The following is a 22,543-nucleotide window of genomic DNA, read 5'->3' on the forward strand; positions in this document are numbered from 1 at the left end:
TTTGGAGAACTGAGAATCTGCATTTCGCGATCGAGAAGTCTTTTCACCCTCAACGGGTGACTGTGGGGCGCGCAGTGTCCCGTCATTTAATAATCGGCGCGATATTCCTTGATGGCACACTGTCTACCGAATAGTACGTGAAGGTTTTGGTAGATGATTTCATCCCCGTTATCCAAAGTGAACCTGATTTCGACAAGATGTGGTTCATGCAAGACGAAGTTCGACCGCATCGGAGGAGAGTGTTTGATGTCCTGGAGAAGCACTTTGGGGACAGAATTCTGGCTCTGAGGTACCAAGAGGCCACTGGCATGGGCCTCGATTGGCCGCCATATTCTCCGGATCTGAACACATGCGACTCCTTTTGTCAGGCTGTATTAAAGACAAGGTGTAAAGCAATAAACCCAAAACCATTGCTGAACTGTAAACAGCCATTCAGAAGCTCATCGACAGCATTGATGTTCCAACACGTCAACGAGTCATGCAGAATTTCGCTATCCGTCTGCGCCACATCATCGTCAATGACGGCAGGCATATCGAACATATTATAATCTAAATCCGAATATCAGTAGTGAAGTTTACATGTTGAGTAAAGTGTGTGCACGCCGTAGTTTGTAACTAATTTTCTTTTTTTTCATATTGTTCAATAATTGCAGTAACTAATTAACGGAGGTAGCAGAATATTTCTGAAAAGTTACAGAGGAATAGAAAAGAGAGGAAGAAAGAAATTACATACGCTCTGTAATTATAAATGCTAGTCAAATCCATAAATACTGTGTTTCTTGAGACTTTTCTGACGATATTGAAGGAATGGATCTCGAGTGAAACATTAACTGTCATCACGAAATCCCCAAAGCATTTCATCAGCACAATTAACTGAAATCTTTAGGGAGGTGAAAATCACGTACGGGCATCCGCTAACAAGACCTTGTTTCACTGCAAGGCCACCTGTGGTGTTGAAAGTTTATCAATACATTATCTCAATGTCTTACTGGCTGATTTAAAGTGTTACATATTTGTTTTCGTTTAGTAATAAACAGAAGCTGGTTTCATTACGTTGTGTTCCTGATTACGACTTCCTGTGCGTATCGCGCTCTTTGTATTGTATTGTGAAAATGATGCTCGTATTCTGCATTGTATTTATCGCACCTGCAACATTGGGTGGAGGAAATGATTCCATATTAGTTTTGTTTCATACACTACTGGCCATTAAAATTGCTACACCACGAAGATGACGTGCTACAGACACGAAATTTAACTGACAGGAAGAAGATGCTGTGATATGCAAATGATTAGCTTTTCAGAGCATTCACACAAGGTTGGCGCTGGTGGCGACACCTACAACGTGCTGGCATGAGGAAAGTTTCCAACCGATTTCTCATACACAAACAGCAGTTGACCGGCGTTGCCAGGTGAAACGTTGTCGTGATGCATCGTGTAAGGAGGATAAATGCGTACCATCACGTTTCTGACTTTGATAAAGGTCGGATTGTAGCCTATCGCGATTGCAGTTTATCGTATCGCGACATTGCTGCTCGCGTTGGTCGAGATCCAATGACTGTTTGCAGAATATGGAATCGGTGGGTTCAGGAGGGTAATACGGAACGCCGTGCTGGATCCCAACGGCCTCGTATCACTAGCAGTCGAGATGACAGGCATCTTATCCGCATGGCTGTAACGGATCTTGCAGCCACGTCTCGATTCCTGAGTCGACAGATGGGGACGTTTGCAAGACAACAACCATCTGCACGAACAGTTCGACGACGTTTGCAGCAGCATGGACTATTAGCTCGGAGAGCATGGCTGCGGTTACCATTGACGCTGCATCACAGGCAGGAGCGCGTGCGATGGTGTACTCAACGACGAACCTGGGTGCACGAATAGCAAAACGTCATTTTTTCGGATGAATCCAGGCTCTGTTTATAGCATCATGATGGTCACAACCGTGTTTGGCGACATCGCGGTGAACGCACATTGGAAGCGTGTATTCGTCATCGCCATACTGGCGTATCACCCGGCGTGATGGTATGGGGTGCCATTGGTTACACGTCTCGGTCACCTCTTGTCCACATTGACGGCACTTTGAACAGTGGACGTTTCATTTCAGATGTGTTACGACCCGTGGCTCCACCCTTCATTCGATCCCTGCTAAACCCTACATTTCAACCGGATATTACACGACCGCATGTTGCAGGTCCTGTACTGGCCTTTCTGGATACAGAAAATGTTCGACTGCTGCCCTGGCCAGCACATTCTCCAGATCTCCCACCAATTGAAAACGTCTGGTCAATGGTGGCCGAGCAACTGGCTCGTCACAATACGCCAGTCATTGCTCTTGATGAACTATGGTATCGTGTTGAAGCTTCATGGGTAGCTGTACCTGTACACGCCATCCAAGCTCTGGCTCAATGCCCAGGCGTATCAAGGCCGTTATTACAGCCAGAAGTGGTTGTTCTGGGTACTGATTTCTCAGGATCTATGCACCCAAATTGCGTGAAAATGTAATCACATGTCAGTTCTAGTGTAACATGTTTGTCCAATGAATATCCGTTTATCATCTGCATTTCTTCTTGGTGTAGCAATTTTAATGGCCAGTAGCGTATAAAACAGAAGCTTGTTTTGTCGCATAATGTTCGCTGGACATTTAATCCTTCATACGAATCAGCGTATGTTAATGCCCATCTCAAATGCGTTGTAATTATATGGTTCCTGTTCTACTTTATTTTATTTCGCACCTTTTTTTTTTGTACTGTCTCGCTTTGAATGAAGAACTCCAAGTTAGCAGGTTTTTGCAGAATTGGTATTCAATTTTATTACATGTTGTCACTAAATGAGTGTGTATTTATGCTTTGAATGGTGTTGCCTCTTGCTACCGACTATGCTTAGTAGTACGGAGTATTAGTGGCAGAGCCGGCCTCTGTGGCCGAGCGGTTCTAGGCACTTCAGTCCGAAACCGCGCTGCTGCTACGGTCGCAGGTTCAAATCCTGCGTAGGGCGTGGATATGTGTGATGTCCTTAGACTCGTTAGGTTTCAGTAGTTCTAAGTCTAGGGGACTGATGACCTCAGATGTTAAGTCCCATAGTGCTTAGAGCCATTTGAACCATTTTATTAATGACAGAGTACTTAGTTATTTTACCGGGTACTATTATGCATCCAAAATATTCTGCCTTGAAGTGCATAGTTGTACACTGAACTGTGTGGTGTAGTGTGAAAGTACTTCCACGGTACTGATCGCTACTGCATTTATTAAACGCTAGTTATAAAGAATTCAGTAGTAGCTACAATGACGAAAGCATGAGAGTGTGTATTATTTGCTTCTAAATTTTCATTTGAATGGGAGAACGATTGTGGTACACTGATTTCTGTTAAAATGTATTGTTTGTAGTACCTGTTAATAACATGTAAACATATTTGTTGCGTTCTTAGCATTCACGAGAAAGAATGGCTTTGACATTAAGATTATAAAGCACATTCCGTAGCGAGAAGTAACACCATTTAAAGCAGAAATACACACTCATTCCGTGACATGATGTAATAAAGCTGAATACTAATTCTGTTAAAAACTGCTAACAAGGACTTCTCCATTAAATGTGAGAAAGTGCAAAAAGCGGATGCGGACTAAAATAAAGTAAAATACGAACGATATACTTAGGACACATTTAAGTCGAGCAGCTCACACACGAATTTTTAAGCAAGAAGTTCATAGGACACTAAGTGGCTAAACCAGTTCCTGTTTCACACGAAACAACAACGAATATGGAAAAACTTACTTCACCCAATAACATGGATTCCAGCAAATATATAGCAGAATACGAGCAACATATTCAAAGGTAATTGGAAGAGTGTAATACACACAAGAAGTCGTAATCAGGAGCAGAATGCGATGAGACCAGCTTCTGTGTGATATCATGCCAGACGATTTTCACATGTGCTAAGGAGCAGATATTTCAGCTTGACAACGGCCACACGGTCGGAAATGCAATAAATGGTTTTACAATTAAATAATTATACAGCTAAAAGGATACCACGAAATCATTTATAAAATTTTACGTGTCTCTTAATCTCAGCTGCAAGAAGTTAATCCTAGTTATTGAGCCCCGCTGTTTGAGGCGCCTTGCCATGGTTCGCGCGGCTCCCCCCATCGGAGGTTCGAATCCTTCCTCGGGCATGGGTGTGTGTACTGTCCTTAGCGTAAGTTAGTTTAAGATAGATTATGTAGTGCGTAAGCTTAGGGGCCGAGGACCTCAGCAGTTTCCTCCCACAGGAACTTATCACAAATTAAAAAAAAAAAAAGCTATTGATTGAGATTTCTCGAATATATTACTTTTCCAAGTCAAAAACCTTTCAATTTGCAGGCACACACTTTACTACTAGAGTACGAGACCCAGCCATAATTTGCAAATGAAAAATATTGTCATCTAAATGGCATACTTCCAATTTGAAATACGGACTTTCGCAGCATGTGTTCTCGTATTCAAAATTCACTGCCAGACCACTAGAAGCGCTACTGTCGTTACCTGCTTCCATATCGTAACGCGGGCCTTTTTTTTTCCCTAAAGGGGGCGGGCTGGCAGCAGCTTATTACGCCGCTCTTCAGCCTACAGAATTTGTTTTAAAAAGATGAAGATAAGAAAAAATAATAACAGTTGGCGATAAAATCGGTGACTTACAGGTAAAGTGGCAGAAAATGCTGGAGCTTAAAACATAAAACACAGGGTTGATGATGCTAATAAAATACACAGGAAGCAGAAAAATAATAGACAGACAGTTAAAAAACACGGTGACAGTCTGGGTTCTGTTCGCAAGAGATATAAAATGCACACCCAGCGACAGCATGATTTCCGTTCGCAACACTGTGGAAAGATGCACAACACTGAACACTCACTTAAACACTGCACTAAAAAGTTGGCACAAATATGACATACCACACCCGAGAGCAAGTGGGGGAGACTTGTCAGATGACGAGGAAAAAGGGGGGGGGGGGAAGGAGAGGAAAAGTGAAGTGGGAGGGGGGGAAAGGAGCCAATGGAAGAGGAGGATCCAGAAGAGGGGTGGGGCGTGCTGAGCAGACGTGCCAGGGAGTGGGGAAGGCAGGACAAAAGGACTCGGGGGGGGGGGGGGGAGAAGGGAGAGGGTAGGCAGGGAGAAAACACAGGATGGAAGGGGGGAGGAAGAGGGAGCCCAGGGAAAGGACAGAGGAAAGGAGGGGGGTGAGGATCAGAGTTGATAGGAGGGATAAATGGAGGGAGAGAGGGCACCATCTGGGAGGAGGAGTTGATGGAAGCCACCTTGGGAAAGGAGATGTAGGGTGTAGAGATGGAGGGTAGGGGGGATACAACAGTGAAGACGTGGCAGGGGGGGGGATGGGAGAGGAGAGGAGCAACCAGGGGGTTCAAGGCGCAAGGCGGTGGGAGGTGTAGAGGATGCGGATATGTTCGAGGAAGAGGAGCAGATGGGAGAAAGGAATGAGATCATAGAGGATCCGCGTGGGGGACGGGAGGCGTATACGGAAGGCGAGACGGAGTGCATGACGCTCGAGGATCTGGAGGGACTTACAGAATTTGGGGGGGGGGCAGATATCCAGGCAGGACTGGCATAACAGAGGATGGGATGGATTAAGGAATTGTAGGTGTGGAGGATGGTAGAGGGGTGCAACCCTCATGTCTGGCCAGAGAGGAGTTTGAGGAGTCGGAGGCAGTTGTGGGCTTTGGATTGGATGGAGCGGAGATGAGGGATCCAGGTGAGGTGACGGTCAATGGTGAGGCCAAGGTAGGTGAGGGTGGGGGTGAGGCGGACAGGACGGGCGCAGACAGTAAGGGAGAAATCCAGGAGCCGGAAGGAGCGAGTGGTACGACCTACGATGATTGCCTGGGTCTTGGAAGGATTGATTTTCAGGAGCCACTGGAGCCATGCAGCAAAAAGGTCAAGGTGATTCTGGAGAAGGCGTTGGGACCATTGGAGGGTAGGAGCGAGGGCGAGGAATGCGGTGTCATCAGCATATTGCAAGAGGTGTACTGGTGAGGGGGGGGGGGGGGTTGGGGCATATCTGCCGTGTACAGGAGGTAGAGGAGAGGGGAGAGGACAGAGCCCTAACGCGGGCCTTGCGGATTGTTTATTTTGGTGTCCTGTAGGGCAAACACACTAGTGAGTAATTATTGCAGCCTCCCGTTTATGCCAGTCTATGTAGAAAACGTGCAGGCGTGAAGGCACCAAATTCGGCGACCAATAGCATAGGATTCTTCATCGGTAACTGCAACACCGCTGTGCCACCAGACTGGCATTAAACCGCAGCCTTTGTCGCGTGCGGGAAGGCCGTTCCTGCTATGCACTGGCGCCACATGTCGTCAGCGGCCGGAGTATACCAACCGAAGCGCCAGTCGTTACAACATGAAAAGTATCTGTCTCTTCCGTGATTTTTACGTACACTGCGAATGAATTCAAATATTTGTGACACGGAAGAGATGAAGGTTATTGCTTCTAGAATCACTCGCAACAATTTAAGCTGTTCTCTAATTTCCTGCCTTACGATACACTCGGAAATCGCCACATATTCGAAAAGAAACAGCCAAATACAGTGAGGTACAAAAGTCACTCTATACATCCTAATATAGTGTCGGACTTCCTTTTGCTCGCAGTAGTGCAGCAACTCGACATGCCATGGACTCAACAAGCCCCTGTAGAAACATTTAGCTTGCTGCCTCTACAGCCGTCCATAACTGCGACAGTGTTGGCAGTGCAGGTTTTTGTGTTCGAACTGAGCTTTCGATTATGTCCCATAAACGTTCGATTGGATCCATGTCGGGCGAACTATTCGCTTGAACTGTCCAGAATGTTCTTCAAACCAACTGCGAACAATTATGGTCCGGCGGCATGGTGTATTTTCATCCATAAAAATTCCATCGTTGCTGGGGAACATGAAGTCCATGAATGGCTGTAAATGGTCTCCAGGTAGCCAAACATAACTATTTCCTGTCAATGATATGTTCAGTTGGGCCAAAGGACCAAGTAGATTCCTTGTAAGCACAGACCATAACATTATGGAGCCACCACCAGCTTGCCCAGTGCCTTGTTGACAATTTGGGTCCATGGCTTCGTGTTGTCTGCTCCACATTCGAATCCTGCCATCAGCTCTTACCAACTGAAATCGGGACTCATCCTACGAGACCACGGTTTTCAAGTCGTCTATGGTCCAGCTGATATGGTTACGAACCATGGAGAGGCGTTGCAGGCGATGTCGTGCTGTTATCAAAGACAGTCGCATCGGTCGTCTGATGCCACAGTCCATTAACGCCACGTTTTGCCGCACTGTCCTCACGCATACGTTCGTCGTACGTCCCACGCTGATTCCTGCTGTTGCCGGCCGCTGTGGCCGAGCGGTTCTAGGCGCTTCAGTCCGGAACCGCGCGACTGCTACGGTCGCAGGTTCGAATCCTGTCTCGGGCATGGATGTGCGTGATGTCCGTAGGTTAGTTAGGTTTAAGTAGATCTAAGTTCTAGGGAACTGATGACCTCAGATGTTAAGTCCCATACTGCTTAGAGCCATTTGAACCATTTCTGCTGTTATTTCACGTAGTGTTGCTATTGTGTTAGTACTGACAACTGCACGAAAACGCCGTGGGTCTTGGTCCTTAAGTGAAAGCCGTCGGCCACCGCGTTGTCCATGATAAGAGATAATGCTTGAAGTTTGGTATTCTCGGCTCACTCTTCACACTGCGGATCGCGGTATATTTAATTCACCAATGATCTCCTAAATGGAATGTCCCATGCGCCTAGCTCCAACTACCACCCTGTGTTCAAAGTCTTTTAATTGCCGTCGTGTGACCATTATCACGTCGGTAAGCTTTTCACGTAACTCACTTGACTACAAATGGCAGCTCCGCCAATGCACTGTCCTTTTATAGCGTGTATACGCGACACTACCGCCGTCTGTATATCGATGGTAGCCAATGAAAACCACGTAACTCCATCTGCGTGAACACCTCGTAATTCCGGTAACTAGTAAATCCATTATCAAAGATAGATTTCAAAAGGCGTGGACTTCTGTAATCCGTCAATAACTTGGCTTCCACTGTTTAATTACACATGTAGAAATTTTGTCTTTATCCCTTCAAAATTTTTGGAGAAATCGTTTTAGCTTCTCTTGTAAAACGAGGTTTTCATTGGCTACCATCGATATGTGCATGCTACTGTCCCATTAATTTTGTCACGTCAGTATATTTATTTTATCCTTCGTTTCCAAATCAGACAAAAACGTATCAGTCCGGAACCGCGCCGCTGCTACGGTCGCAGGTTCGAATCCTGCCTCGGGCATGGATGTGTGTGATGTCCTTAGGTTAGTTCGGTTTAAGTAGTTCTAAGTCTAGGGGACTGATGACCTCAGCTGTTACGTCCCATAGTGCTTAGAGCCATCCGAACCATTTTTTTTAACGATAACGTAAATAACGTCGAATATTGCAGACAATATTCGCTACATTCATAAGAAAGTGGCAAAAAATGTTAACAAATCCAAGATGAAAAAAAAGAAACTGGGGAATAACCAGACACTAACCTACTTCACTCGACTCTGTAATCCATATTCACTACGCTACGCCAAAGTCATGGATTTTTCGTCCTTTGTCTCTGTTATCACAGAATCTCTTGAAGGCATATATCATAGATGCGTCATTAATTGACATTTACTGATAAGGGTTACGAGCTTGCGAAAAATCTTCAATGCGCCATTGCTTGAAGTGGCATACTACTAGTCATAATACAGAACAGCTAATTACGCCGAAATGGATATGGCGTCGGTGTGATCAAGCCAAAGACAGTACCAGTACGGTGTAACGGTCTGTGGCCCTAAACGGAAGTGGTGTAATTCTGCGTTAATGTATACTACTGTCACCAAGGCGCAACAGCCGCCACTATTGGGAGCCACATGGCAAAATACAGTATGCATCTGCGGTTGCGTGTGGCCATCCTCGCCACTGTCACCCGAAAAGTTAACTTGCCACCAACGCGTCATTCCGTGATGATACAGAATCCCATTTCTACACATAGTAATTTTGTTTTTGTGTTACATACATTACCATACTTAAAGTACTTTATGTTCATCTGTATTAGCAACGAAATTTGTAGTCTTAGTAGAATTAAATAAAGTAGCGTCTAGTCTGTGCTGCTCCCTGTAGAGAAAACTGTTAACTTCCTATTAATATGTAAAATATATTTCTGAGTAATTGCATTATTTATTTTTGTTTCGTATGTGGTAACTTAATATGGGTTTCTTGAAGTATTGCAATACATGTATCACTACTGGAAAATTCCTGGTATTACGTACAGTGACAATGAAAAGGGATGAAGAGCAGAACAGCAGGCTAAAGTTGGAATGATTGATTTACGACGTAGGAAAATGGCGCGATCTCCAACACAACTGTTATCAGGTGATATCTGCCGTGCTATTAACTGTTTTGAAATAGCTTCTAAAAGTCAGATACTACAAGTGCAACCCTCAGTTTAAATTCGTCTTTTGGTGTAATTGTGTATAATAACTCACTCAAAAAGACTGTGCGTTGAGATATACCTTATGGAGAATTTCAAAATCTATTCTTATTTTCTTCTAACAGTGTTGCGTTTTGAAAAGACGGTATAACTATTGTGGTTACTACTTCCTCCACAACTAAACATACTAATGACAGCAATGAATTGAAGTAGGGTGTATTAATGAGCTGCTTTATTTCATAGTGTGCTTTGTTTGTTTTATACCATTGACTAATTATTATAAGTAATGAAATCATGTGTATATTAAATCTCTCAGTGCTATCCGTCCTATAGTCTATGAATAAAGGACAGGACGATTAGGAAACTTAATTTGAGATTTGTAATTTGACTGCTATTGTCTTAGACTGGAGAGTACAGATAGTGAAAGAATCTCATTTGCTCCTCGTAGTCTAATTGCTAGGTCATTACACAAAATCTTCTAGGTACACAATAGAGAGATTCTTAAATCATCGTACCTTTGCGTGAAAGGAGATTAGTTGTCTAGTTCCTGGCTGCACCAAGTTTACCGTATTCATTTGGTGTACCAAACAAGGAACCTGTATCTCTGTTTACAAGGTTTGTTCAATTGTCAATTGTCAATTTCGTTAATTACATTGCACCAGTAAAAAAGTCTGGACCGAAGAATTTTAGTAATCATGTGCAGAGACAATGATTTGTCTCTGCTGCTTTCTTCGGTTGATTCAGGCACATGCATCATCGATGTCCAACATATCTGTCTCCCACGATGCAAGTATATTTGACGTTACCACGTGCCGCAGCTTCTACAAATATTATAAACGCTTGTCCTTCTGAGGGAAAATTGTCCTTAAGCGAACCTCAAAGAGCACTGAGTTTCGTAGGCGGACGGAAAACTCGTTTAATTCATTGTTCCATCGGTACATATTGTTGTACCAAAGAAGAAAATATTGTTATACCAGAAATATGTATACTTGTTATCGAGAATTCTTTGTTCCTTCGGTAAATATTGTCATACAAAAAGAAATATTGTTATACCAGAAATATGTATACTTCTGTTCGAGAATGTGTCATGCATGTAAGATAAACAGACAAGAAAAAAACAACTGTATATCAAAACTAGACATGATTGTCTCAATGGGAATTCCACGATCGTTCATTAAATAAAATATGGCGTTTCAGTCTTCGATCGCTATTCTTTATTTTCAATTACCGGTTCCGGGCTAGCTGCCCATCTTCAGATCATATGCTTGTTCTGTACGGACAAGTTACTCTGTAACTGCAACATATGATCTGAAGATGGGCAGCTACCCCGAAACCGGTAATTGAAAATAAAGAATAGCGATCGAAGACTGAAACGCCATATTTTACAAAACAACTGCATGCAATAAAACGTCAAGTAGATACTGACCTATGCAGTTGCGTGGTCCTTCTCCGAAAGGTAAGTAGACATAAGGATGTCTCTTGGCCTTCTGCTCTTCGCAGAACCTCTCAGGGTCAAATCGCTCGGGTTCCGGGAAGTACTTGGGGTCGTGGTGGAGGCCCAGGACCGATATGGAGATCGGTGTTCCTTTCTCCAGAACAATGTCGCTGTCTGGAATTTTGTACTCCTGGTTGCACTCCCGATTCAAGAGTGGCAGCGCCGGATACTTCCGTAGCGTCTCTGCAATTTCATAAAATATTTAAGTCTACTATAGATTAGATTAGACGTATTTTTTGTTCCATAAATCAATACTGAGGAAATCTACAAAGACGTCGAACATGTCACAAAACAAAACTACATAACAGATATTTACCGAAAAAAAGAGATTGTTAAAATCTCTTCCACTGACAAATATGGAATAAATCGAAAATTGTTAAATATATTCTCATTTAAGAAGTAATAATAAACTTGTCACAAAATATGACTGAAGTGAATATGATGAATCTTAGGCAATAATCAAAGAGAAAACCAGTTCACAAAAATCATTTACGCACACCATATTATGCCACTGAAGACTTGCACAAATAATATTTTTATGTAACACTCGTTTTATTTGACATTCTTAGTAATCCATAAACATCTATCAGTTCTGCTAAGAAATTCGTCAAAGAAGTCGAAGGAGTTGGCTTCAAATCAATCCTTTAGGCTTCTCTGAAACTAATTATCAGTACTTCAACTTTTTTTGGTTGTTGCCAAATTATTGAAAATATGTGTTCTCGAATAATTTCTGGACGAAAATGTATGACTTTAGAGTAGACATTCAGTGACAACTCTGCATAGTAGTTGACCTTTGACCCTCAGGTTTCCCACATTCGTGGCCACAGATTAATGACTTACAAACTTTGACTTTGACCTTGATATCGACTTCATGGCATAACCATACCCCTCCCTTCCACCTTCCTCCCACTGCCCTCGTAGCGTAATACTAAAACTGAAACGACACATCAAAACATCCAAGATGTTGGTAACAGCCCAGTTGTGTCAGTTGGAAACTAAAAACCTGTCCTCTTCCCCTAGTCTTCCGTTATTGCCAACCAAGCCAGCCAGCCATGATGTAATTTGTTACAATTTTTGCTGAAACCTATGTGATTATCTGCCACAATTACAAATACCCACTTTCAACAGCTTTTCAAGAATTAGTCACGTTTTCCAAAAAAAAAAAAAAAAAAAAAAAAAAAAAAAAAAAAAAAAAAAAAAAAAAAAAAAGGGTCAGATGGCTCTGAGCACTATGGGACTTAAGATCTCAAGTCATCAGTCCCCTAGAACTTAGAACTACTTAAACCTAACTAACCTAAGGACATCACACACATCCATGCCCGAGGCAGGATTCGAACCTGCGACCGTAGCAGTCGTGCGGCTCCGGACTGAGCGCCTAGAACCGCGAGACCATCGCGGCCGGCTGGGTCAAATGGCTAGGGCACTATGGAACTTAACATCTGTCGTCTTCAGTCCCCTAGAACTTAGAACTACTTAAACATCACACACATCCATGCCCGAGGCAGGATTCGAACCAGCGGCCGTACCGGTCGCGCGGTTCTAGACTGAAGCACCTAGAACCTCTCGGCCACTGCGGCCGGCTCACGTTTGCCATGAAACAGATTTATTATAAACAAATTACACAGATGTGCCATGCTTAAAAGACATCACAGAACAATATTTAAACAAATACACTCTCATTACGTACCAGTTACACAGTGTGGACATTGGGGATCATTTAGCGCACACTTAATGAGTATCAGTTGCACTAGCTGACCATGGTGGCCGAGCGGTTCTAGGCGCTTCAGTCCGGAACCGCGCGACTGCTACGGTCGCAGGTTCGAATCCTGTTCGGGCATGGATGTGTGTGATGTCCTTACGTTAGTTAGCTTTAAGTATTTCTAAGTTCTCGGGGACTGATGACCTCAAATGTTAAGTCCCATAGTACTCAGAGCCATTTGAGCCATCAGTTGCACTGTAAACAAAGTATACAGACATCCCATGTTTCCACATCCAAACAACTCCCCACCACCCAGTTGTTAGCCCACTGGGTTAGGACCCGAACAATAAGGTCTTTATGTGAATGTGTGGTGTCCGCTCTTCTGGACATGTCCAAAGGAACAGATACTTCACTGATTCCGCAGCTGTGATACGTATGTGTAAATTGAGGGTGGAGGGAGAAGAAAGGAAAGGAAAGGAAAGGAAGGGAAAGAGATAGAAGTATTAATGTCAGCTGCATCAGGACTTTATGCGGAATCATCAGCGCAGAGTGAAAATAATTGCTCGACTGGGGTTCGAACCTGGATCTCCTGTTTACTAGGAAGTTGTGTTAATCACTGTCAACAGGACACAGTGTTTATCCCAGTTGCACAGACTGTCTCGGTATGCCTCCCAGCCGACCCATATTCCCACCCAGCGCCACCTATCCACAGTCCCCATACATATCCTCCATGCAAGCTACTTTGATATTTATGCAGGTCGGACGTCACTGTGCATCCGCACTGGAGGTATTGGATTCATTACCCATCGAGGCGGATCAGTTGTATGAACGTACGAAAGAACAGACACCATGCATTCGTATAACTGATTCGCCACACCTTCTGTGTGGATGTCCGCAGCCCGTGGTCTTGCGGTAGCATTCTCGCTTCCCGCGCACGGGGTCACGGGTTCGATTTCTGACGGGGTCAGTGATTTTTCCTGTCTCGAGATGACTGGGTGTTGTGTCGTCTTCATCGTCATCTCCATTACGGTCGGAGGAAGGCACCTTGCGTAGTACAGCGGTGCGGGACTCCCGCATCGTCCCCTACGCTCCTCGGAGTATGGGACCTCATCACCATCTGTGTGGACGCACAATTACATTCTATCTCCAGTGGGAATCACAAAGTAGCGAGCATGGAGGGTACGGACAGGCAATGTTGGTAGGTGGCGTTGGGTGGGAATGTGGGTCGTCTGGCAGGCGTGCCGAGACAGTCTGTGCAACTGCGATAAACACTGTGCCTGGGTGAAGTAGTGGTTAACGCAACTAGTAAACGGGAGATTCCAGGTTCGAATCCTGGTCCAGCACACATTTTCACTGATCGCTGCTGATTTTGCATAAAGTTCCGATTCAGCTGACATCAGTTTACAGAATAACGTTTTTGTTTAAAACAAACAAAAAATGTGAGGAGGAGACCACATGTGTCATCGTGTCCGTGATCCCGCTCGCCTCTTCCAGATGTCAGTCGCGGCTGCCAGGACCACACCATGCTCCAGATAGCTGTGGTCTCGGTTGCTTCTAGGGAGGCGACCCAGCAGCATCCACTTGCTGGCCACACGTGTGTTCACTTATCACTCGCTCGGGAGGAGAAGCAGCGGAATTCTGTCGGCTGTTGTACAGACAATCGATTCAGGTGCAGCATCGTGCTACTTGTTTAAGTGCCAAGTACTCTACAGGGCGCGACTCTAATAAATTTTATAACTCTGGTATTAGACATTGGGGACATTTTGACAAATGGAGCTTTATTAACATTTCTTCACCCTGACTTTTTTTTCTGTAGCAGGACCTGTCCAGTAATAATTTTTACGTCAGCTGTACTATGTACTAAAAACTCGTCATTCTCTTACGGCATACTCGCACACTATCCGATCAGAAGTGTCCTGATACCTAATAGCGAACATTAGATGAGGGACTGCCAGGGATATGAGACTCGGTACGACAACATACTTTGCAGTGTTTCCTTGTAACGTGCTGGAGGAAGGCAATGTAGCTGTTACAACATCTGTTATGGCGTATAGTCAAGCACCGGCACGGCAGTCGGCAAGGACAAAGCAGAGAAGGCTGTGAGAAGAAGCCAGCCATTCGCACGTTGACCTTCCCCCAGGACGACAACGCAACAATATTTGGAGATTATATATTTATATATCATATATATTTAAAAAACATGTAGCTTACGTACGTCTGAATGTTTATTAGCGTATAGTATAAGAATTCGAGGTACATCAGTCAAGAACTTTTCGAGACTTTGGTAACAAAGTTTCCCCTTTAAAATTTACATATACATTATACATATTTAAAAAATATATATCCTGTGTCTGCCTGAATGTTCATTAGAGTATCTTGTAAAAATTTTGGTAACACTGTTCCTCAGTTATACTATTATGTAGTACTGGACGAAAATATACTCGTCAGTGCAACGATATATATTAGAAAACCTGTACATTATCGTATAAAAGTATATAACCTGTGTCAGTCTGAATGTTTATTGGCCAATAACTTTTTGAAATTTTTGATAACAACGTTTCAATTTATACGCTTTACACGAATAAACATTCAGACTGACACATACTATATCGTTTTATGCTACAATATACAGGCTTTCTGTGAATGTCGTTAAAATCTGAATTAAACTGATCAATTTACTTCAAATTTTTACGCCTTACACTAACGAACGTTCAGACTGACACATACTATATCGTTTTGTGCTGCAATATACAGGTTTTCTGTTAAAACTGACTGCGACAAAGAAAATGCTATGCTGTGCTGAGAAAATGAGCGGTATTTCTTTCTCGCAGTCAGCTTCAATTATAATTGGAGGGACTAATTGTTTCTCCCTTGTACAGGGTGTTCCAAAACTCTACAGCAAAACTTCAGGAATAGATTCCTCATATAACAAGAAGGAAAAAAATCTGGCAAGCATGGGCTCTAAAATGCATATCTCAAGTGCTATCAGCATCTCTTCATTTTCGATGCTGTGAAGCAAGCAAGCTCTTTGCTTTCCGTATTTTGAGAGGAGGTAGTGTGGACCGAAACAAGAAACAGATGTTCAGTAAACATATGCTCAAAAATGCGTAACTTAATAGCTATGTGCGCTGGCTGATTTTTGCTACTGTAAAATACACTCTTCTATTGAACAAGTACTCACAGCTCTCAATGTACGCGTTTTAGAGCCAACGTTTAATGGACATTATTTTCTTGTTTTGGTTCATATCACGTCCTCCCCAAATACTGAAAGCAAAGAGCTTGTAGTAGAAGCGCTGTGCTTTACAGTATCGAAGACAAACAAGTGCTCATAGTTCTTAAAGCATTTTAGAGCCTACGTTTAATAAGCTTTTCTTTCTTCATCTTGTCGAGTTCTGAAACTTCCGTGCCGGCCGGTGTGGCCGAGCGGTTCTACGCGCTACAGTCTGGAGCCGCGCGACCGCTACGGTCGCAGGTTCGAATCCTGCCTCGGGCATGGATGTGCGTGATGTCCTTAGGTTAGTTTGGTTAAAGTAGTTCTAAGTTCTAGGGGACTGATGACCTCAGCAGTTAAGTCCCATAGTGCTCAGAGCCATTTGAACCATTTTTTGAAACTCCCGTACATTCTTATTCCTTATATACAATTTCAATCAAAAATTATATACATGAGACTGTGCTATTTTGTTTTCTCCCACGCTGTCGATGTTACAGAAAACACGGAAACCGTATTTATGGTTTATCGGTTTATGATTAGAATGTCACTACAGAATCTGAATCGTTCGAAACCTTGTAATCCTACCCATTTGCATACTAAAACTGAGCAGAACACTGCCTCTGAAGTTATTATCATCAGAGGCCTAGCAGCTGGACAGGTCTTGCTCACACCCCGTATACCAATGATCCCAACTGATTACCCATTCATATTAAGCGACTTCAGTTTCCAATCAAGATTACGTTTGCAATTACAATAAACAGGCCTCACACTCAGAGAGAGGGGAAAGAGGACATAGAAAGGTGGAGGAAACGGACATAGGCTGTGGGGAGCACGCATGGAGAAAACGTGAGCCAGGAGGTGATTCAGAAAGGGAAGGAGGAGATGGAAAAAGACTAGGGGGGAGGGGCGGGGAAGAGCTGGGTAGGGAGAGAGGGGAACGGAAGTAGTTTATGATGTACGTCCAACTGTGCAGCACTGCCTGGCTCGCCAGTTACGCACTGAAGAGCCAAAGTAACTGATACACCTGCCTGTTATCCTGTAGGGCCCCTGCGAGCACGCAGAAGTGCCGCAACAGGACGATTAATGTCTGAAGTAGTGCTGGAGGGAATTGACGCCACGAACCCTGCAGGGCTGACCATACATCCGTAAGCGTACGAGGAGGTGGAGATCTCTTTTCAAGTCGATGCTCAATAATGTTCAAGTCTGGGGAGTCTGGTGGCCAGCGAAGTGTTTACACTCAGAAGAGTAAAATTACCAAATAAGCAGCAACCAGTTTGGAAGGTAGGAGACGAGATACTGGCAGAAATAAAGCTGTGAGACCGAGCGTGAGTCGTGCTTCGGTATCTCAGTTGGTAAAAAAAAAAAAAAGTTGGTAGAGCACTTGCCCGCGAAAGGCAAAGGTCCCGAGTTCGAGTCTCGGTCGGGCGCACAGTTTTAATCTGCCAGGAAGTTTCATATCAGCGCACACTCCGCTGCAGAGTGAAAATCTCATTCTGGAAACATCCCCCAGGCTGTGGCTAAGCCATGTCTCCGCAATATCCTTTCTTTCAGGAGTGCTAGTTTTGCAAGGTTCGCAGGAGAGCTTCTGTTAAGTTTGGAAGGTAGGAGACGAGGTACTGGCAGAAGTAAAGCTGTGAGGATGGGGCGTGAGTCGTGCTTGGGTAGCTCAGCCGGTAGAGCACTTACCTGCGAAAGGCAAAGGTCCCGAGTTCTAGTCTCGGTCGGGCACACTGTTCTAATCTGCCAGGAAGTTTCATACCAGTCGCAAAATCATGTTTTCTTTATTTACTTTTGCAAATCGATTTCAACTGATAACAGCCATCATCGGTGCTTTCAACGAATATGTGGCCTGAGTAGTAACACTGTCTTAAGCAGAGGTCAAACATAAAGGGAACCACATGGAGCCCACCATTCACTCAGAAGAGTGTTACTGGAGCCACTCTGTAGCAATTCGGGGCGTGTGGGGTGTCGCATTGTCCTGCTGGAAATGCCCAAGTCCGTCGGAATGCACAATGGACATGAATGGATGATTAGACAGGATGCTTACGTACGTGTCACCTGTCAGAGTCGTATCTACACGTATCAGGGGTTCAATATCACTGCAACTGTACTCGCCCCACACCATTACAGAGCCTTCACCAGCTTGAACAGTCCCCCACTGACATGCAGGGTCCATGGATTCACAAGGTTGTCTCCATACCCGTACACGTCCATCTGCTCGATACAATTTGAAACGACACTCGCCCGACCAGGCAACATGTTTCCAGTCATCAGCAGTCCAATGTCATTAACGGGCCCAGGTGAGGCGTTATCCTGTGTATCGTGCAGTGCTTTGTCTCGTGGGTCCACGAGTGGGTCTTCGGCTCCAAAAGCCCATATCGACGATGTTTCGTTGAATGACCCAACATTGAAATCTGCTGCATTTTGCGGAAGGGTTGCACTTCCGTCACGTTGAACGATTCTCTTCAGTCGTCGTTGGTCCCGTTCTTGCAGGATCCTTTTCCGGCCTCAGCGATGTTGGAGATTTCATGTTTTACCGGATTCCTGGTATTCACTATAGATTTTGGGATGTGAGGTCATGGTCCAAGAACTTTTCTGCTCCTTACGTTTCGTCCAGGACTGCGCTGGACGAAACGTAAGGAGCAGAAAAGTTCTTGGACCACGACCTCACATCCCGGAAAGTATATCAACAGCCATGTCACCCGGTCGTGAAAGCCTTAATTCTACATTCACTATACACTCGTGAAATGGTCGAACGGCAAAATCCCCACTTCATCGCTACCTCGGAGATGCTGTGTCCCATCGCTCATGCGTAGACGATAACACGACATTCAAACTTACTTAAATCTTGACAACCTGCCAATGTAGAAGCAGTAATCGATCTAACAACTGCGCTCCGTCTCTAATGACCTCGTTGTCGACGGGACGTTAAACACTAACCACCACCACCAACAACTGCGCCAGACACTTGTTGTCTAACATAGGCGTTGCCGACCCCTGCGCAGTATTCTGCCTGTTTACATGTGTCTGTATCTGAATACGCAGGCATGTATCAGTTTTTTTAGCGCTTCAGTGTATATACACCCAAAGAATGATTGCTGTTTTTTAAAATGAGACATCACACATTGACAGTCTTAGAGATGGATAATATCTAGATAGGTCAGTATAATTATATCATGATCCTAGCATTCCTTGGAGAAAAACAGCCCACATTAAGGAATCATGACTTTAGTGCCAAACTGTAAAACTAACGGACAACACCACGATTTGTCGATGCGGAAGTTTCTTCGCAGCGTTAAAAAGACACAAACTGTAATCCTCACACAGCAAGATAGGTAAAACGTTGAGGACTGTATTAGCTGTTAACAAGTGGTTTGCGTTGTGGAACAGCCTGCCAGGGGCAGCTTGTACTGCACGCTGATCTACAATAGTAGCGACTTGCTCCTGTATTAGCGTGTACTGCATCTGATTGTGTAACCACACAAACCGTCTCTAACGTACCAAATATATTTCCTTTACTACGTTGATATACTGATACACTTAGAAAAAAGCATTATTCAGAAGAAGCAATTGAAATTTACGGCATAAGCAGTATTACTTTAATGTAAACACCAGTAACAGTAGAGGGATGAAACCACACATACACTTAGAAAAAAGTATTAACAGAGGGAGTAATAGGAATGAGTGGATCAATAGTAGCAGTTATAGAACTTTAATGTAAGTACTGGACTTACGAGAGGGATGTGTTTTAATAAAGGAAAGACTTTGCTAGAGGCATGGTGTCAAGGCGAAACATCCATATACCCCTATGTGGGCAATACTGCTTTTTCAATAGGCATATTGGAAAAAAATTTAGTAGTGTGCCACTGACAATCATTTCGTGGAAATATAAAAATCCTATAGTTATGTCACATAAAGTAGTGTTGGCCGTCGTTAAAATACATTTTCTTATGGGTCAAATGCCTGGACTAATCTATCAGCTTCATATAGATAATTATCACCTTATGGATGTGGGCATAACGCAAGACTGCTGTGATCTTTGAGAAAATGGAGATGTGTGACTGCCTAACATTAAACGATGACTTCTGTGTGCAAGAGGAAAACTACCAAGGGAGTAGTAATGATGCAAAGAATGATGAGACTGTGACATCTTCTTTCGATAAATATCATGGTATTATCATACTAGAAGCTACGATTTCTAACTATGGAATCGACTGTGTGTTTGGCTCTTTAGAAACCTGCTTAAATGTACTACATACCAAGAACTATATTTCTTCAAAGTCTGCTTACGATATTTGATACCAGTCATCCCTCATTTGTTGGCGTAAATTATAATGCAGACTCCAATAAAGTTGAGAAAGGTGAGACATGTATTGTACAAAAGAGTCATATTAAAGCTGGAGAAATATATTTTTTCAAGTGAGGATATTGTTCTCCATAATACTATCAAATACAGATATTACCAAATTAGGACTGGTCTTACAAACAACGTTATTCTGTGGGTCTTAAGAAAAATAGACCAATTAAAGCATTCCATATTAAACATTTCGGCACAAAACGTATACGTAGCACCACTGTTATTTTGCACTTTGTCTACAAGGGCAATACAAATACACATAGGTTGATCTGTATGGTAGTACACCTTCCACACAGTCACGACTAAGCAAAAGTTATAAACGATGCTCTGTCTGCGTAAAGTTTTAATTATTTATTTGTAAACCATACGTAAATCTATGGTCCACATCGAGTTCCACTGCTCTGCTTGAGTGTTGGCTATTCTTTGCAAGCAAATTGTATTTCGAAATCACGATAATGGAAGTTGTGGGCTATATACCAGATAAAACTGTAGTTTAATGGAACATTTTGTTTACTGTGGTGGACAGTACCTCACAGCAATACTCTACTAAAATAAGGGCCTGATAAGCGTAGTGTAGACAATTTTGTTAACATAGACTCCGACAGAGATGACATAGATATTACACATAAGTGCTATATTAAAGTTGGGGAAGGATAATTTACTCAGCCCATAAATTTGTTAAAGTGATATATCACAGATCAAGATTTTACATGAACATAGATAATATCTATATGAACCATTGGGTCGAGCAGATATAAAGTATTCTTTACTAAGGATTTCGTGCTGAAATTTGTCTACTAGGGGGCTGGAAGGGACACATGAAAGTCGACAAATGTAGAAGAAGTACACCTCCCATACAATCAAGACTGAGAAAGGTTTATGAACTACGTTCTGTCTGTCTATGGTTTTATTTCTCTAACTGTAAACTACAAATATAGACTCCAACAAAGATGATCATTATACATAATGGTATACTGAAGCTGGTGGAACATGTTTCTCTCAATACGTGACCATGTTAAAGTGACTTACAACTACCATAATTCTGTATGGGCACAGATTGTACCTAAAGGAACCGATGTGCCTCTGACTGAAACCATTCCCTAAAAAAGACTTTCTTCTGCAGTTTGCCTATGGTTAGGGTAATAAGGACGCACGAAAGTTGAGTGTTGTAAAAGTAGGTACACCTTCCAATGACCAAGCTTGAGAGAAAGGTTATAAACTATGTTCTGTCTCCCCATAATTTTAATTCCCTACATGTAAACCACGTAGAGGTTGTTAGTACAGCCTCCCATAAAGACGATACATGTATTGTAAAGAATTGTTGCGTATTAAAACTGGAGAAACGTATTTTTCTCAATCTAGGACATTGTTCTCCACAATACCATGAAATATAAAAGTTGGCAAATTGTGGCTGATTCATGTTATTCCACAAATGTTAGGAAAAAAAAAATGTATCGACAGACTTAAACCATACCCTAATTTAAAAAACGAAAACTGAAGTATGTGGCGAAATCAGTTCCTGCGAAGGAGGAATATAAACTATTATTTGAAAAAGAAGAAGCTATTGCTAATGTGTAGGCTAGGCACAGATACATATGGAAAAAACTGAATATGAATAGGGTATACAAAATATCGGCGTTTACTTAAATAGTGATGCAAAGTAGTCATATGTTCGAGTTCTCACATAAATCAATGAATCATTAGATGTTTCCTGTATTAAAGGATACGGGAAATTTTTGTAAATAAACATCCACCCCCATTAGTATCGGTTTAAGAAGAATGGTTATATTGAATCTGAATGTGGCCTACTGCATGATGTGTATCATGCAATAGAAGTGTCTTTGAGAAAGTGATAGAAAAACTATTCATTTGGAAAAGTTGAGAACTTAATGTTTTCAATGGGAATTCCAAAATAATGTGGACCAAAAGAGCTGCCAACACAACCCAGGAAGCGTGAAAGGTTTCAAAAATAGTGTAATGTAGAAAATAAGAGTTAACATTAAAAATTCCTGAATGCTCTTGGCTGTAAGAACTGCAAGAAGGGACAGAATTTGGTAAAAGAGATATTATACAGAAAAAAATTTAGTTAAGTATTAGAACTAGAAAATATCCATGTGCTGTTTTATCAGCCTACTCCTTGGAGAAAATATTAGGTGATTAGTATGTAGCTTTAAAATATAACTAAAAAATTAAGTTCGCTGTTGTTAAAACTACATCATGCAAACATAAAGAAAGAGTTGTTTTCTGGATATAACTGTATACATAAAAATTAATAAAGTTTTTGTACCATTATATTTGCGTTCTTA

General features: G+C 42.8%; 1 protein-coding gene across 1 annotated transcript in view; it reads right to left on the reverse strand.

Annotated features, from left to right (window-relative positions):
• Window positions 1–22,543, reverse strand: part of LOC124798210 (cytochrome P450 6k1-like) — a 164,715-nt gene that overhangs the window by 13,238 nt on the left and 128,934 nt on the right. Inside the window, exon 7 of the mRNA XM_047261513.1 lies at window positions 10,902–11,153. Within this exon, the coding sequence (XP_047117469.1) occupies window positions 10,902–11,153 (252 nt within the window). The remainder of the gene's footprint in view (window positions 1–10,901; window positions 11,154–22,543) is intronic.

The sequence above is a fragment of the Schistocerca piceifrons genome, chromosome 5 (genome assembly GCF_021461385.2).
Source record: "Schistocerca piceifrons isolate TAMUIC-IGC-003096 chromosome 5, iqSchPice1.1, whole genome shotgun sequence".
In the NCBI taxonomy this organism is placed as follows: Eukaryota; Metazoa; Arthropoda; class Insecta; order Orthoptera; family Acrididae; genus Schistocerca; species Schistocerca piceifrons.